Source organism: Wyeomyia smithii, chromosome 3, assembly GCF_029784165.1.
Source record: "Wyeomyia smithii strain HCP4-BCI-WySm-NY-G18 chromosome 3, ASM2978416v1, whole genome shotgun sequence".
In the NCBI taxonomy this organism is placed as follows: Eukaryota; Metazoa; Arthropoda; class Insecta; order Diptera; family Culicidae; genus Wyeomyia; species Wyeomyia smithii.
Window position 1 is genome coordinate 133,007,682 of NC_073696.1, and position 18,597 is coordinate 133,026,278.

The following is an 18,597-nucleotide window of genomic DNA, read 5'->3' on the forward strand; positions in this document are numbered from 1 at the left end:
GAAGAGGGTAATTCCTACTCAATTTCTGACACATGGTGACTCTACCCATAAATGAGTAATATCATAAAAACTCTGTTTAGAGTAGGTTCACTTTTCACGAAAGTGAGTGACATCTCACTCAGTTTAGAGTTAAATTTGACGAGCGTGTATGCTAGTCTCCAACATAAATCAGTCTGCTCTAGAAACGCTGTGTCCGGATAAATAATAATAATTTTTTTTTAATATAGTTCAATATCGTTACATATATTTACCTCATGAAAATGAAGTAGCCCAGTAAATTGATGTTAATTTATACTGCAATGAAGAAAAGATCTGAATGTTGCTCTTCAATATATGTGTAAAGTATATCATAATCGATCGTCGACTAAGAGTGTGTCAATAACGCCCTTTTTTAAGTTAAATATTGCTTCATTCGCAAGCTGCTAGAAAAAACTCGTATGTTAAGACTTATGTTCAACTAAACCTTCCTAACGAAACGTTTAATATGGGGTAAGTAGCTTTATTTAAAGGAAAATGAAATATATTGACCTATAATTCGTTATAAAGTGAAAAAATTGCATTGCTTAGATTTCCTAAATGTAAAGTAATAGGAGCTACATAATTATACTAAGGAATGTTATTATTTTCCAGGGAACAGCCAATCTTCTCCTGCAATGCTCATGTGTTTCACATTGATCCAAAAACAAAAAGAACGTGGATTACAGCAAGCTCTAAAGCGATATCTGTTAGTTTTTTCTTTGATTCCTCAAGAAATCTGTATCGCATCATAAGTGTAGAAGGAAGTAAGGTAAGCAATAAGTTTTTTTGAAGTAGAATACTTCTCTCAGGAAGTTCGGCTACATAGGGATGTGAAATGAAAATCTAAAACCGAAAAAAGTGAAAAATATGTCCAATTTCAAATGCTAATAAATCGGTTAGTATTCGATGGATTTCCTTCGTTCTTGTAGCAACAGATTGGAAAATCTTCTAAGATTCTTCCCGAAAGAAGATAATTGTAATTTTATTTTTCACACTATTGTACTATTAAAAATAGTCAAGCCTTGTCAAAACGAAAAATTCGACCTCTGATTGGTCGTTCTATGATTGCTTCCCAAGCACGGTCGACAGAATCGTATACCTTGCAATCAGCGTTGCCAGGTATCCAGATTTAGCTGGATTATCCAGATTTTTGAACATGTATCCAGGTAGACAGCTTTGATGTCCAATTATCCAGATTTTTCATGGATGATCCAGATTTTATCCAGATTTTATTTTCTCTGTTCCGCAAAAAGGTCATCACTTCAATTTTGGCGCGAAATTTTGCAATTTTGTCACCTCAAACTTTGCGTACTCCAAGACTTTTATTCGAAAAATTAACCTTTCACCCCACGAAATGACTGCCAGATTTTTTCCAGATTTTTATTTTGCCTTTTGCAGATTTTTGAAAAAATGACCTGGCAACGCTGCTTGCAATTGAAAACATGCTATTTGGCCTATATAAGAGCCTGTTTCAGCCGAAGGCGCTCATAATAGTTCTAGACAGCGACAGCAGCAGTCGTCCTTCCTTAGCAGTACCACTAGTCCTGTGGTTGGTCACCACGTCTCAGGACCAGCGCGGTTCTTCTCAGCGTGTGTCGTCAGACTTCCATTTTTCCCCCCGTGTTGGGGCAGCATGAAGATTGCCATCAGGAAATCCAATTTTGAACATCAAAATGCCTTTTTCAAGGCAAATAAACAAGTCATCGAAAGTTAATAATTTTTGACAACGCAAGCAAGCATTTTGTGTTAAATCCTAGCAATTTAAATCTGTCGCACCCGTATAATTTACTGAATGTGAAATAGCTTCCACAGTGCATGTTGTCCGTGTATCATAATTCCCCCACTGTTAGGACAGCTCAAAGGTTGCAATCAGCAACCGATTTTGAACCGCAAAATGCCTTTTCAAGGCAAATAAACAAATAATTGAAGGTTAATAATTTTCTGGCATCAACATAAGCAGACATTCTGTGCGGGATGCAATCAAATTCTGTTCTAGTAAACCCCTGTAGGGGCAGCGCAAACGCGCATAACCGACTTTGAATAACAAACTGCCCTGTTAGAACGCATTCACAAAGACAGTTAGTTCGACTATTCAGAGCTAATATGTAGTCGATTCAATCAATCAGCATGAACAGAATTTCGTCGCCTCCCAGCTGCCAAGTTGCAACATGATGCAACACGCAACAGCGAGCAAACGAAATCGCCTGATGTTACAAACCGCAATAAGATACGGGTTAAAACCGTTGTGAGTGTGTGTGCGTGTGTGAGAGCACCATCGCTGTTTATTCGCTGGATACAAAATCATATGCGAATTGTGGAATAATTCGTCTGAAGAAGATTAGGAAATGGAAAAAAACTGAACTGAAAGGCGTGGCCTATTTCGCAGCACCCTTCGGCTATAAAAGAGTGTTTCTGGGAAAACTAGCTTCATACATTAGCCGGAAGGTGAGCTGGATGAACCGTCCACAACGTTGGCAGCAGTAGCAGCAGTGTCGGTAATATTACAGAGATGCGATTGCATTATATCCGATATGGAATTGAACAATTGTTCTTTTGAGGACAAATAAAACCTTTGATTTGAAGAGTTACTAGCTTTAGGTACCAGTAGCATTATGGTAACAGCCTCAGCGATAGGTGCAGCCGGTACTTTCCTGAGGCCGATGTTATAAGGAAGCAAATGAAAGCGGCACGGCGAAACAGTTCGGGTGTGCTTAGACGCGTGTCATTTTTCGTTGATGATATTATTCCCCACATGACCGACGCGCTTTCGTACGATAGCGGCGGTACTAGCGGTAGATGCATTTGCCAACACTTAGTTCAGTAGAGCCGTGTCTAATTTTCAATGTAAAAACACCTTTCCATTGTGTTGGCCGTGCGCATTAGGTCTCTGCCAGGCTAAACGCGGAAAGCGGCGCGAACTGATTCGCCCGGCCGTAGGTTAATGTACAGCCGTAAGTAGAACTGAGTATAAGTATTCTGCTTCAGCCTTGCGGTCGTGGCTTTGCACACAACTCTCCTGTGATTTTTTCCTGCATAGCAAAAACAAACAAAAAAATGTTTTTTTCTACGGAAAACTAGATCAAAGTTTGTGAAATAGCATTATTAAATTCTAATCGATTCAGTTGTTGTCCTAGTATACTTACCTATACGTGTTAGCAATAATAGCGGCAATTGCTTATATTACAAAATGCGTAGTTTAGTGAGAAAGTAGCGTGTACGCCTCGTTTGCTCATGTTTTACACTCTAAGTGTTTCGTCGTTGCAAGTAGCAAGTATGGTAGTGTAGGGTAAAATGCATCCTTATGCATTTGTTCGATTTTCTCTCTAATTGATGAAATATGCTCCTTCTTTTTCAAAGCATTTAGTACTTGGAAGAGTTTTTGTATGTGTTTTACTGAACAGCAGATGAAAACATGCTCTTTGGTCAGAATAAATTTTCTAAAAACACATAGGGTATCGGCTCTATTATCGTCAGTGGAGGCTAATAAAGTTATAGAGAACTAATCCTTTGCGAAAAATTGCCCTGCATCATAAAGAACCATCATGCAAGAAATCAACCATCATGCAAGAATTTAACTTAGTGAGAGGCCGACTCAGTGACACTCCCGTAAGTACAGTTACAAGTAAAGCAGGAACTTGACGTAAAAATTATCTATTAAAATTGAAAACTGGCAAAATTCCATGCATTCAAGACCTTGAGAATTCATGAAAATGCATCCATGCACCTGAGCCAAAACATATTCATAAATTCGCTCTCAAACCGCCAAACTTATCATAGTACAGTTGTCGTGAATTCGTGCCAGGCTGCCAGAAAGTTAAAGTGAAGCGACAAATAAACTCAAAAACTGTGAGTCGCTGATGGCGTACATAAATTGCTCCAAATGATGCACATACTTTACTGCGAAAGTTACTTTTGGAACATATGTTTTAATCAAACAACGGTCAATTGTCTTATATGTCTAGAATTCCTCTCTTCACGATACAAGTGCATGTCAGTCTTTTAACCCTGGAATGGGGTTTCATTTATCGCACAAGTCATAGGAGCATTCTAAAAAACAAACTCAAGGTGATCTAGATTTAAATAAAAACTTCTGTAAATTGCAATGCGCTTGAAATTATAACTACTTCGGTTCTACTTTTTCAATTTAAATAATATTGGAGTTTTTATAAAAACTTAAAGTATTCATTCATTCTTCTTGTTTTCATGAAATTCATTCTTGTTTTTATAAAATTCTCAAGTACGAACAGCGTTTCTTGAATTTTGAACCTCTTATTGTAAATAGCACTCAAAAGTAAGTATTTTCGTTTCTTATCAGCAATAAACATAACCATATAACAATTTACGTATTAATAAGTAAGCGATTAGCGAAAACTTCGCTAATATGGATTTAGCGTATAGCGTTTTGCGATTATCGAGCTAAATTTTCCAGTAAGCGGATTAGCGATTAGCGTCGTTAAATTTTCAGTTAGTGGTGCCCACCACTGGAGCTCACATACAGCTAAAGCTCACACATGGCAACGAAACTGTCTTGTGTTGTACACGACAGCTCATTCTTGCGCATGTATTTTGTTCGTTCAGACATGACAGCTTAGTTTTGTTCATTTTGAGGATGTCCTTGCGCTGCTGATCGGCTGCGGCTGTCATTGGTTCGCAAATCGTTCTATTGTTGATATTATTCCCCACGTAAGAAAAAAACGTATTCCGCGCCATCTCGCTTTCTTTATTCCACGGACTCAGTGGAAATCTACGCAGGAATAGAGAAGCGATTTTGCGATTTACGATGCAAGAAAGAGATGCCAGATAAGTGGGCTCTGCGAATAAAGAAATTCGCTTTTACTTTCGTGAATCATAATTACCTAACATCCCGCTCGGATTGGTGTCGTTGGCGACAGCTTGGAAGAACCAACAGACATAAGGAGATGAAAAATAAAAGCTCGTGTTCTTTATGGGTCCTATAACAACTGTGTAACTTTTCAGATCGATCGGTGAAACGCCCGATTTTTAAAGCTTTCATACGATTTTATATGGGAAAAACCACTTTTTCAAAACTTTTCCTATAGAGATGTCCAGTTGGCTCCTAAAAATATATCAATACATGATATTTATAGGAATCTAGCTGACCCGGCAAACTTCGTCTCGCCTATTTTAGTGTTTCATTTAATAATTTTAAACTTTTCAAATTCATTGATTCCTTGCGATTCGATTTAATCGTTTAAAAATGATTGGGTTCATCGGAATGACAACATCCTCGACTTTTGGCTTTTGTACATGACCTCTATTCCGGATATATATTGGGTGCATTTCAATTATTTTCGTTGTTTTCCAGAATCTGAAAGTGATCATCTTTTAATTCAATATGGTGTCCAGGGTCAATGCTTGGCTTCTCTACATCATTTCGATTACGGACAAATCCATATGTAGTAGTATTCGGTTCTTTTCGGCTGTTTCCCAGAAGTTACCATTTTTTAATTCAAACGGTTGTCTAAAGTCAATTTATATTGGGTGGTATTTGGTCACTTTAGGCTGTTTTCCGGACACCGGAAATCGCCATCTTACAATTTAAAATGTTGCCTGAGGTCGATAGGTCGATTTGTGGCTTAGGTGCATCATAACAATTCCGGAAATACCCATATTGGGTGGTATTTGGTCGTTTGCCGCTGTTTTTCAGAAACCGGAAGTCGCCATCTTGGATTTCAAAATGGTATTAGGAAACAATTTTTGGCCTCTGAGCGTCAATCTGGTTCATGAAACACTCATATTGGGTGGTATTTGGTCATTTTCGGCTTTTTTCCAGACACTTGTCTGAGGTTAATAGGCCGATTTGATACCCATACTGGGTGGTATCTGGTCATTTGCCGCTGTTTTTCGGAAACCGGAACTCGCCATCTCGGATTTCAAAATAGCATTTGTAAACAATTTCTGGCCCCTGTGCGTTATTCTGGTTCAAGAAACACCCATATTGGGTGTTATTTGGTCATTTTCGGCTGTTTTCCAGACACCGGAAGTCGCCATCTTACAATTCAAAATGTTGTTTGCGGTCTATTTGTGGCTTCAGTGCGTCATAACAATCCCGGAAATACCCATATTGGGTGGTATTTAGTCATTTGCCGCTGTTTTTCAGAAACCGGAAGTCGCCATCTTGGATTTCAAAATGGCATTTGTAAACAATTTCTGGCCTCTGAGCGTCAATCTGGTTGAAGAAACACTCATATTGGGTTGTATTTGGTCATTTTCGGCTGTTTCCCAGACACCGAAAGTCGCCATCTTACAATTCAAAATGTTGTTTGCGGTCGATTTGTGGCTTCAGTGCATCATAACAATCCCGGAAATACCCATATTGGGTGGTATTTAGTCATATGCCGGTGTTTTTCAGAAACCGGAAGTCGCCATTCTGGATTTCAAAATGGCATTAGGAGACAATTTTTGGCCTCTGAGCGTCAATCTGGTTCAGGAAACACTCATATTGGGTGTTATTTGGTCATTTTCGGCTGTTTTCCAGACACCGGAAGTCGCCATCAATCAACAATTCAAAATGTTGTCTGAAGTCGATTTGTGGCTTCAGTGCATCATAACAATTCCGGTAACACCCATGTTCGGTCATTTGCCGCTGTTTCTCAGAAACTGGAAGTCGCCATCTTGGAATTCTAAATGGTATTTGGAGACATGCCATTGGAAGGAATGGTGTCGAAACATTATTGACATGTTTGTTACACCTAAATACATTCCCCTGCCTAATTTGGTTATATTTGCTTGATTGGTTCAAGAGCTGTGCGTAATTTGAGTTTCATTTGTATGGGACCCCTCCCTTATAGAAGAGAAAGGGGTGTCAAACCATTATGGATATATTTGTTACCCCTCAAAACAATCACCTCCCAAATTTGGTTCCATTTAGTTGGTTAGTTTTGAGATGTGCAGAAATTTGTGTTTCATTTGTTATGAACCCCTCCCTCACAGAAGAGGGAGGGGAATCGAACCACTATGGACATACTTGTTACCTCTAAAAACATTCACATACCAAATTTGGTTGATTGGTTCTCGAGCTGTGCAAAATTCGTGTTTTATTTGTATGGGACCCTTCCCTCGTAGAAGAGGGAGGGATGTCAAACCATTATGGATATATTTGTTACCCCTAAAAACATCCACCTACCAAATTTGGTTCTATTTGCTTGGTTAGTTCTCGAGATGTGCAGAAATTTGTGTTTCATTTGTATGGGACCCCTTCCTTCCAGAGGAGGGAAGGGTGTCGAACCAACATGGACATATTTGTTACTCCTAAAACATCCACTTGCCAAATTTGGTTCCATTTGCTTGGTTAGTTTTCGAGATGTGCAGAAATTTGTGTTTCATTTGTATGGGACCCCTCCCTTCCAGAAGAGGGAAGGGTGTCGAATCAATATGGACATATTTGTTACTCCTAGAAACATCCACATGCCAAATTTGGTTCCATTTTCTTGGTTAGTTTTCGAGATGTGCAGAAATTTGTGTTACATTTGTATGGGACCCCTCCCTTGCAGAAGAGGGAGGGGTCTCGAACTATCTTAGTCACCTTTCCCGACCCCTTAAACCCCTATATACAAAATTTCACGCCGATCGGTTCGGTAGTTTCCAAGCCTATATGAATCAGACAGACAGAGCTGCATTTTTATATGTTTAGATTTTCCTGGGAAACACTCTTCTGAAGACCGCAAGGCGCTACCTTGCTTGTGAAAAAAAGATACTCACCCAAGACTGATTGAATATCTGACAAACGGCTCACCATTGAGTTTTACTAGCAATACTGCTGCAGCATGCTGCTGTTGCAAATTCAACCATGTGATGAATATCATTATATCGCTTAAATTTATCTTGGAGGCTTCCCCGAAGATACTATGAGCAAAAATTACACTTTGAAAATTCCACGTGAAATTATTTCTCAAACTTAAGTTAGTTTGCAATAGCAGCATGCTGTAGCAGTGTTGCCGGAAAATTTCAATGGTGAGCCGCCCGTCAGACATTCAATCAGTTTGGGGTGAATAGCTGTTTCTACAAGCATCGTAGCGCCTTACGGTCTTCAGAAGAATTTTTTCCAGGAAAATTTCCTACAAATATCATATATTGATATTTTCGCAAGAGCCAACTTGACATCTCTAGAGAATAAGTATCGAAAAAGTAGATTTTCCCATGTAAAATCGTATGGAAACTTTAAAAATCGGGCGCAAATCGGGCGTTTCACCGATCGATCTGAAAAGTTACACAGTTGTTATGGGACCCATAAGGAACACGAAAAGTGCATGGGAGCTAACATTTATTTTTTGTCCCACTCAATGGATATACAGTCATTTTCATAAGCATGGCCTGGAGGGCTAATAGCGGTCTCGTCCAACTAGATTAGTTGAGAGAATTCGTTATCAATATTGTTTTTGGCACATTTCGCATGTTGTAGGATAAGTACCGTGGAATGGGGTGAAATTGATCAGTGGGGTGAAATTGATCACCTGAAAATTCGTGATAAAAAATACTAATCAAAAGATATTGCTCTTACAATACTAGGCAATGTTAACGTGTCCTTAAACGCAACTTTTGCATGATTCACATACCTGTCAAAGTTAACCCTTGCATGCCCGATGCAATTTTTCATATTTTCGAAAAATTCTTTTAACTCAGTCAAAACTCAATCAAATTTGATCAAACAAGTTTCCAAATAATGAAAAAAAGTATTGAATTTACTTGAAGTAATCTTAGTTGAGGATTAATTACGTTAAATTTGGAGAAGTGAGTAAAGTTTGATAAAAGCTCAAAAAATGTAATTTTCAACAATGATCATTCCATACCATTGAAGAAATACTGATGAATTCGCAGGAAACCACAAAGATTTTAATTTCAGAGCTAGTTTTTGAGCTTTTGCAACAAACCGAATTGAAATCGGTCTAACGACGATCAAATAAGACCAAATTTAGCAACAAGCAGCTCATGAACCAAAATAAACAAATTTTAACCTAAAATATCGTTATTTTCGTTTGCAAACAAGCTGTAAATGATACTTTTCAGTACAGAAATCATCATTTATCTTTAGCATATCGAAAAAAAGCACATAGCCAAAAGAATGTATGGATTTCAATGGTGATCAATTTCACCCCAATTTACCTCATAGTACCTTGTAGAATTATCGAATTTATTTCATGAAGTAGACGGTAGAAATTTCACCAATAGCCGTAAAGGTTTACTGGAGCACATATCAGTACTTATTTTAAAATTATACTATTTCGGGAAAAATGTACATGAAGCTAGTTAATTGGAAATTGTTATAAAAATTGATCAATTTCACCCCGTTCCATGGTACAACGATACACCGTGCCCCAGTGCTGAGTCGAGAAAATTTCCAGTTCGAAAAGATCCTTGACCTGATCGGGAATCGAACCCGACATGGGAAAGCTAGTCGACCGACGTCGGTAATCACAGAACCACGGGGACCAAACAAATGCCATCAAATGGTGCATTTGAGTTTTAATTTTGTTTAAAATGCGTAATACGTAAAATATTGTGGTGGTGCAATTGAATTCTACCGGGCCATCTTGTACCCTTTCCCGCTTTTCGTCGTGAAAGATTTCGGATCAGTTCACCAGTGTTCTAGTGAGTGAGGATTATTGCACATATCCTTGCAGAAAGTATTGATTCCGCAACAGTTCACACCTCTTGAAAGTGTTCATTTCGTCAACCACAAAAAGCCTATATAATTGATGAAAGTATGATTTATATAATTTTGTCTCGACTGCTTTTCATTACCTGTTAAATGTCAAAACTGACAAAGCTCCACGCATCCAAAACCCAAATTTGTGATATCAAAGTTTTGGTTATATGCACGATAAAAATGTCGAAAAACATTCAGAAATATCATTTAATTCTGCAGCCACTTTTATATGAAAATGAATGCTTTTAACCGGTTGCTATTTACATATTTACGAATCTGAATATCACAATAAAATAAATTTGTAATTTATAGATTATAATTTATAAGTTTACAAACATAGAAAATATGGAGACATACAGCGCCCTATTGAACTTACTACAAGATACATTTTAAAAATCTTATCTTCATCGCGTAATTGATGAATTGAAAATGACTGATGTTTAACTAAGTACTAAGCACAATACTACCAGCGTGCAATTTGTTAGGTAAACTGCTCACCATGCGATATCCCATTTTTGTGTTATTTCATCACATATAAATTATTCTTGAATGCGCAACCCGACAAATAAACATAATAACAAGATCATGACGTCTAATATTATTCAACTGTAAAAATCAGTTTTGGTTTAGGTTCCACTAAAAGAAAATATGCAAATTCAGATTTAATTGGAAAAAGATTCGGGTTCGGGAAAGCTACGGATTTGAAAAATATCAAACCCGACCATATCTCTTTATTGCAAATGGGCAGTGGTGGGCACCGTTAACTGAAAATTTAGCGACGCTAATTGCTAATCCGCTAACTGGAAAATTTAGCTCGATAATCGCTAAACGCTAAACCCACATTAGCGGAACTTTCGCTAATCGCTAACTTATTATTACATGAATTCATTCTCATAAAAACAAACGAAAATGATTACTTTCGAGTGTTATTTACAATTGAAGACTTAAAATTTACAAAACAGTCATACCTAAGGATTTTGTAAGAAGCAACAAAAGTGATTCTACTTGGATGTTATATAAAAGCTCTTAGGAATGTTTTTAAAAACTCGAATATTATCAGAATCGAAAAAGTAGAACCGAGGTTGCCGCAACTTCTAACACATTGCAATATGCAGATTTTTTTTATTGTTCCAAACATTTAATCTAGATCACCCTCAAGGTTCTCTGTTCTCCAGAATGCGCCTGTTCTAGAGTAAAAAGACTGACTTGCACTTGTGTCGTTAACAAAAGAATTCTAGACATTTGAGACCATTGAACGTTGTTTGAATGAAACATATGTTCCAAAAGTAACTTTTGCAGTAAGGTATGTTCATCATTCGAAGCAATTTATGTACGCCATCACCGACTTACACTTTTTGAAAAACGTATTTTATGTCGCTTCTCTACAAAACTAGCGATTAGCGTTCCCAAGGCCTACAATTTAGCGACGCTAACTGTCCGCTAACCAGCTTAAAAATTGGCGAAATCGCTAACTGAATATTAGCGTCGGTTATTAGCGATTAGCGAATTAGCGGAATAGTGCCCACCACTGCAAACGGGACCGTTTTTTCCCAAAAAAAAATCCATATTGCGCCAAACTAAAACTTTGTGTATCAGAACATTAGCGTTCAACGACCAACGACGTTCAAAACAAACATTCTAAAAAAATATGAAGCGAATCGGTTGAGTAGCTTCGGAAATTGTAAACAAGGCAAAGTCAATTTTTGTTACATCATAAGGCAATCCTCGAGACAGTTGCGATCAGCTGATTCCAGTTTCTTATGCAACTTTGCCTAAATCTCTATGAAAGCTGGGGAAAAATCCACAATAAAAATATAAACAATTTTAAAATATTACAGCATAACTTATTTTGAATTACAGTCAGGTTTTTTTTACGCGGGGGATACGTACCTCGTAAAAAAACCGCGTTAATTCGAAAATCCGCGTAAAAAAACCGTGCTAATTCAAAATAAGTTATGCTGTAATATTTTAAAATTGTATCAGAACATTAGCGTTCAACGACCAACGACGTTCAAAACAAACATTCTAAAAAAATATGAAGCGAATCGGTTGAGTAGCTTCGGAAATTGTAAACAAGGCAAAGTCAATTTTTGTTACATCATAAGGCAATCCTCGAGACAGTTGCGATCAGCTGATTCCAGTTTCTTATGCAACTTTGCCTAAATCTCTATGAAAGCTGGGGAAAAATCCACAATAAAAATATAAACAATTTTAAAATATTACAGCATAACTTATTTTGAATTACAGTCAGGTTTTTTTTACGCGGGGGATACGTACCTCGTAAAAAAACCGCGTTAATTCGAAAATCCGCGTAAAAAAACCGTGCTAATTCAAAAATCCGCGTTATATAAAAGCTCTTGGGAATGTTTTTAAAAACTCGAATATTATCAGAATCGAAAAAGTAGAACCGAGGTTGCCGCAACTTCTAGCACATTGCAATATGCAGATTTTTTTTATTGTTCCAAACATTTAATCTAGATCACCCTCAAGGTTCTCTGTTCTCCAGAATGCTCCTGTTCTAGAGTAAAAAGACTGACTTGCACTTGTGTCGTAAACAAAGGAATTCTAGACATTTGAGACCATTGAACGTTGTTTGAATGAAACATATGTTCCAAAAGTAACTTTTGCAGTAAGGTATGTTCATCATTCGAAGCAATTTATGTACGCCATCACCGACTTACACTTTTTGAAAAACGTATTTTATGTCGCTTCTCTACAAAACTAGCGATTAGCGTTCCCAAGGCCTACAATTTAGCGACGCTAACAGTCCGCTAACCAGCTTAAAAATTGGCGAAATCGCTAGCTGAATATTAGCGTCGGTTATTAGCGATTAGCGAATTAGCGGAATAGTGCCCACCACTGCAAACGGGACCGTTTTTTCCCAAAAAAAAATCCATATTGCGCCAAACTAAAACTTTGTGTATCAGAACATTAGCGTTCAACGACCAACGACGTTCAAAACAAACATTCTCATTCCGCGTCGAACACTCGACAGAAACGGACGTGCAAAGTGGTCGTTCAATTACAATCCGGTCCGTGTGTACGAATAGCCAAACAAAAGAGTGTATTATTCGCGCTAAAGGCCAACTAGATTGTGAGTTGTGTCACTACGTTCTGTACCCGGCTCGCAACTTTGGCTGTATTGGTGCAAAATACCAGCTGCAGTTTTGATCTGTGCACAGTGAATAGATCTTTCTAATTCAAGGCCATCAGTTTACAGTCGAGTCGTGTCGCTGTGCTGAGTGATCTCACACCCGGCTCACTGCTGGTGGCTGTATGGGTGCTGCTGTACTGGTGCTGCTGGCTACTTTGGGTGCAGCTTCGAACGATCGGACAACCACTGCTGGAAGGAAGAAGTAAATAGGTACGTGTTCTTGTCGGCGCTAGTGCGCTAGTGCGCTACATTTAGCGCGATGAATATAGATTTCTCGCCTCCCGTGCCACCATCCCCGAACCCCCCTGACCCTGACCCTTCTGTTACCCCCTCCTCTGTTCATTCTCCAGTCCCCCCTCGCCCCAGGCTTTACCCGGGCGGATCTCAACAGGGCAGCTATACTGTTTATTTTCGTCCAAAGGCAGTAGTGAGTTCAAAGCGATTAAACATACTGCAAATTTCTAAAGACCTGACGAAGGGGTACAAGGCCGTGACCGAAATTTCCAAGGTCCGACCTAACAAGCTCCGTGTCGTGGTCAGTGATCTGGCACAGGCCAATGCTATCGCTTGCTCTGAGCTCTTCACACGCGAGTATCGCGTTTACATACCCGCACGAGACGTGGAGATCGACGGTGTCATAACCGATTCGAGTCTGTCTGTCGAGTGTATCCTAAAAAGCGCAACCGGTTGCTTCAAAAATACCGAAACACAGGCGAAGATTTTGGATTGTAAGCAATTGCGGTCCATGTCTCTCGTCGGCGGTAAAAAAGTTTACACTCCGTCAGACTCGTTTCGCGTTACGTTTGCCGGATCTGCACTCCCTAGCCACGTCTCGATCGACCGGGTTCGTCTGCCTGTGCGATTGTATGTACCCCGTGTTGTGAATTGCACCAATTGCAAGCAGTTAGGCCACACAGCCGCCTACTGCTGCAGTAAGGCACGATGTAGCAAGTGTGGGGAGACTCATGCGGAAGATTCTTGCAGTGTTAATGCTGAAAAATGTATTCACTGTGGGGAAAACCAGCATGAGCTCTCCACATGCCCGGTGTACATGCAGCGCAGAGATAAAATCAAGCGGTCACTTAAGGAGCGTTCAAAGCGTTCTTATGCTGAGATGCTGAAGAAGACCGTGACCACTTATACCATAACATCGAACCCCTTTGATCTGTTGTCCCCTGATGGAACCGATTCTGACGATTCATCAGCGGGAACATCTTATGCCAATCCTGGGGAGTCTAGGAAGAGGAAAAATGTTTCTTCTCCTAAACTTCCCCGTAAAGGTTCTAAGATTTCCCAAAGTGTAATGAAAAGTACGAACAAACCAAACAGTGCTGCGGAAGAACCGAAGCAAACTCCTCCTGGGCTTGCAAATTTAAAGTCCCAGAAGGAGTTCCCAGCACTGCCAGGAACATCTAAAACCCCAGTTGTTCATTTTGCACTCCCAGTTGATGAAACAAACTCTGGATTAGTGAAATTTTCTGACATTGTGGACTGGATTTTTAAAAATTTCAATGTACCCGATCCAATTAAAATTTTTCTTACAGCATTCCTCCCAACAGTTAGATCATTTTTGAAGCAGTTGACTGCCCAATGGCCCCTCCTTGCAGCGATTGTATCCTTCGATGCCTAATTCATCTGCGTATACAAAGTATCTATCTCTGTCTTACAGTGGAATTGTAGAAGTATTTTACCAAAAATGGATTCATTTAAAGTTTTAATAAATAGAAATAAATGCGATGCATTTTCCCTTTGTGAAACTTGGCTTACTTCAAATATTGATCTCAACTTCCATGATTTTAATATTATTCGCCTTGATCGAGACACCCCATATGGAGGAGTACTTTTAGGGATTAAAAAGTGCTATTCTTTCTATCGTATTAACCTCCCCTCGATTCCAGGCATCGAAGTTGTCGCATGTCAAATGACAATACAAGGTAAAGAGCTTTGTATTGCCTCTATATATACCTCCCAGAGCACAGGTTGGGCAACGGTTGCTCTTTGATTTAATAGAACTTCTTCCCTCGCCACGTTTGATTTTGGGAGACTTCAACTCTCATGGTGTGGCTTGGGGTTCCCCCTACAATGATAACCGCTCCTCTTTAATCTATAACCTTTGCGATGACTTCGACATGACTATTTTGAACAACGGTGAAATGACACGTATCCCGAAACCTCCAGCGCGCCCAAGCGCTTTGGATCTATCCTTATGTTCGACGTCGCTACGGTTGGATTGCACATGGAAGGTAATCCTCGATCCTCCCGGTAGCGACCATCTGCCTATTCTTATTTCAATTACTAACGGTTCAACTCGCATGCGACCAATTGACATTCCGTATGACCTCACACGGAATGTCGATTGGAAGTTATACGAGGAAATGATTTCAAAAGCGGTCGAGTCGATTCAACATCACCCACCACTTGAAGAATACAACCTCCTCGCGGGCTTAATCCTCGACGCCGCGTTGCAAGCCCAAACGAAGAAATATCCCGGCGTAACGATCAAAGAGCGGCCTCCAACTCCGTAGTGGGACAAAGAGTGCTCAGATGTCTACACGCAAAGATCCGACGCGTTTTTGGCCTACCAGAAGGGAGGTATACCTGGCGACTATTTACGGTATTCGGAGCTTGATACCAAGCTTAAAAGTTTGGCTAAAGCAAAGAAACGCGGATATTGGCGTCGGTTCGTGAACGAGACGTCGAGGGAGACATCGATGAGCACTCTTTGGAACACAGCCCGAAGAATGCGGAATCACAAACGGTCAACGAAAGCGAGGAGTCTTCAAGTCGGTGGATATTTGATTTTGCCAGGAAAGTATGTCCGGACTCTGTTCCTGCGCAAAGCTTTGTTCGCGATACGTCTCCGGGTCACGACGCGATAGAATCACCTTTTACGATGGCAGAATTTTCAGTTGCCCTCCTGTCCTGTAACAATAACGCACCTGGGTTAGATAGAATCAAATTCAACTTGTTGAAGAATCTACCCGGCAATGCCAAGAGGCGCTTGTTGAACTTGTTCAATAAGTTCCTGGAGCAAAACATTGTACCGCAGGCTTGGAGGCAAGTGAAGGTGATCGCCATCCAAAAACCAGGGAAACCAGCTTCTGATCACAACTCTTATAGGCCGATTGCAATGCTATCCTGTATCCGGAAATTGATGGAAAAAATGATACTCCGTCGTTTGGACCATTGGGTCGAATCAAATGGTCTACTATCAGATACTCAATTTGGCTTCCGCCGTGCCAAAGGGACGAATGATTGTCTTGCGTTGCTCTCAACAGATATTCAGCTGGCGTATGCTCGCAAAGAACAAATGGCGTCTGCGTTCTTGGACATTAAGGGGGCTTTTGATTCCGTTTCTATTGACATTCTTTCGGGTAAACTTCACCGACAAGGATTTTCTCCAATTTTGAACAATTTGTTGCACAATTTGTAGTCCGAAAAGCGCATGCATTTTACGCACGGCGATTTGGCAACTTTTCGCATTAGCTACATGGGTCTTCCCCAGGGCTCATGTTTAAGCCCCCTTCTTTACAACTTTTATGTAAATGACATCGACGAATGTCTGGCAAATTCATGCACGATAAGACAACTTGCAGACGACAGTGTAATCTCTGTTACAGGAGCCAAAGCTGCCGATTTGCAAGGACCATTACAAGATACCTTGGGCAATTTGTCTGCTTGGGCTTTACAGCTAGGTATCGAATTCTCTCCGGAGAAGACTGAGATAGTAGTTTTTTCTAGGAAGCATGAACCTGTTCAGCTTCAAACACAATTAATGGGTAAAACGATTTCTCAGGTTTTGGTACACAAATATCTTGGTGTCTGGTTCGACTATAAAGGCACCTGGGGTTGTCACGTGAGGTATCTGATGAAAAAATGTCAACAAAGAGTGAATTTTCTTCGTACAATAACCGGACAATGGTGGGGAGCCCATCCAGGAGACCTTATAAGGCTTTACCAAACAACGATACTGTCTGTTATTGAGTACGGGTGTTTCTGCTTCCGCTCCGCAGCAAACACACATTTGATCAAACTGGACCGAATACAATATCGTTGTTTGCGTACCGCCTTGGGTTGCGTGCAATCGACCCATACGATGAGTTTGGAGATCTTAGCTGGAGTACTACCATTGAAAAACCGCTTCTGGAGCCTGTCTTCTCGTATTCTAATCAAATGTGAGGTCTTGAACCGTCCCGTGATTGAAAATTTTGAAAGGTTAATCGAACTTAATTCTCAAACCCGTTTTATGACATTGTATTTCAATCACATGTCCCAAAATATTAACCCTTCTTCGAATATTTCAAATCGTGTCGACTTATCAAATACTTCTGATTCTACTGTGTTTTTCGATACACCCATGATAGAAGAAACTCGTGAAATCCCGGATCATTTACGCATGCAGCAGATCCCTAAAATTTTTTCCAATAAATATCGAAACATCAACTGCGACAATATGTACTACACTGACGGATCACTTCTTGATGGGTCCACTGGCTTCGGTATTTTCAATAACAATTAAACCGTCTCCCATCAGCTCGATAATCCTGCTTCTGTTTACGTCGCAGAATTAGCTGCAATTCAGTACACCCTAGGGATTATCGAAAAAATGCCCACGGACCATTATTTCATCTTTACGGACAGTCTCAGTTCCATTGAGGCTCTCCGATCGATGAAAGATGTTAAGCACTCTCCGTATTTCCTGGGGAAAATACGGGAACATCTGAGTGCTTTATCCGAAAAATCTACTCAGATTACCTTAGCGTGGGTCCCTTCTCACTGCTCGATACCGGGTAATGAGAAAGCGGACTCTTTGGCTAAGGTGGGCGCAACAAACGGTGATATTTATGAAAGACCAATTGCCTTTAATGAATTTTTCGCATTTGTACGTCAGAATACGATCATCAGTTGGCAAAATTCTTGGACCAAGGGGGAACTGGGAAGGTGGATACATTCCATAATCCCCAAGGTATCGACGAACCCGTGGTTCAAGGGGTTGGATGTAGGTCGGGATTTAATTTGCGTGATGTCCCGGCTTATGTCCAATCACTATAGATTTGACGCGCATCTCCGTCGTGTTGGGCTCGGGGAAAGTGGTATCTGTGCCTGTGGTGAAGGTTATCACGACATAGAGCACGTTGTTTGGTCATGTACACCGTGACGCCAGGTCTAGATTAATAGCTTCCCTGCAGGCCGAAGGTAGGCAGTCGGCTGTTCCTGTTCGTGATGTCTTGGCGAGCCGTGACCTATCCTACATGTCCCTTATAAACGTTTTCCTGAAATCCATCCACGCCCCAGTTTAGTCCTATCCCCTTCCGCCTACATCCAACCAAACGACAAGAACACGTTAAGACCCCGGATCCGGAAACAGCAATCAGACCCGCACGATACTCTCAAGGCCCGATGGAAACAACCCAATATGCCAGTCCGTAATATCTTGGCCAAGCAGCGGAACAAATTAAATATGCTGCTTACCTATGGCAATGAAAACCATCAAACAGCAAACCTGTGCTTTTAATGCAAAATATTCTAGCTTTAAGTTAGATTTAGTTTCAGCTCGTAGTCGGCAGCGAGGATAAAAAATTTGCTTTTAGTTATTAAGATACTTTAGAAAGTAAGCTACCAGATATAATTGGCGCCGTTAAACATTGAATTGTATTTGTGCCGTGTCAAATAAACTATAGATGAAAAAAAAAAAAACAAACATTCTAAAAAAATATGAAGCGAATCGGTTGAGTAGCTTCGGAAATTGTAAACAAGG

At 40.0% G+C, this 18,597-nt stretch overlaps 1 protein-coding gene across 2 annotated transcripts in view; it reads left to right on the plus strand.

The window, feature by feature from the left end:
• Nucleotides 1-18,597, plus strand: part of LOC129729727 (homer protein homolog 2) — a 62,840-nt gene that overhangs the window by 30,569 nt on the left and 13,674 nt on the right. Inside the window, exons 1-2 of one of the 2 annotated variants that reach the window (XM_055688517.1) lie at nt 139-489; nt 631-787. In XM_055688517.1, coding sequence (XP_055544492.1) covers nt 485-489; nt 631-787 — 162 coding nt within the window. In that variant the 5' untranslated portion in view covers nt 139-484. Of the gene's footprint in view, nt 1-138; nt 490-630; nt 788-18,597 lie in introns of those variants that run through there. The other variant, XM_055688515.1, reaches the window with a different exon arrangement.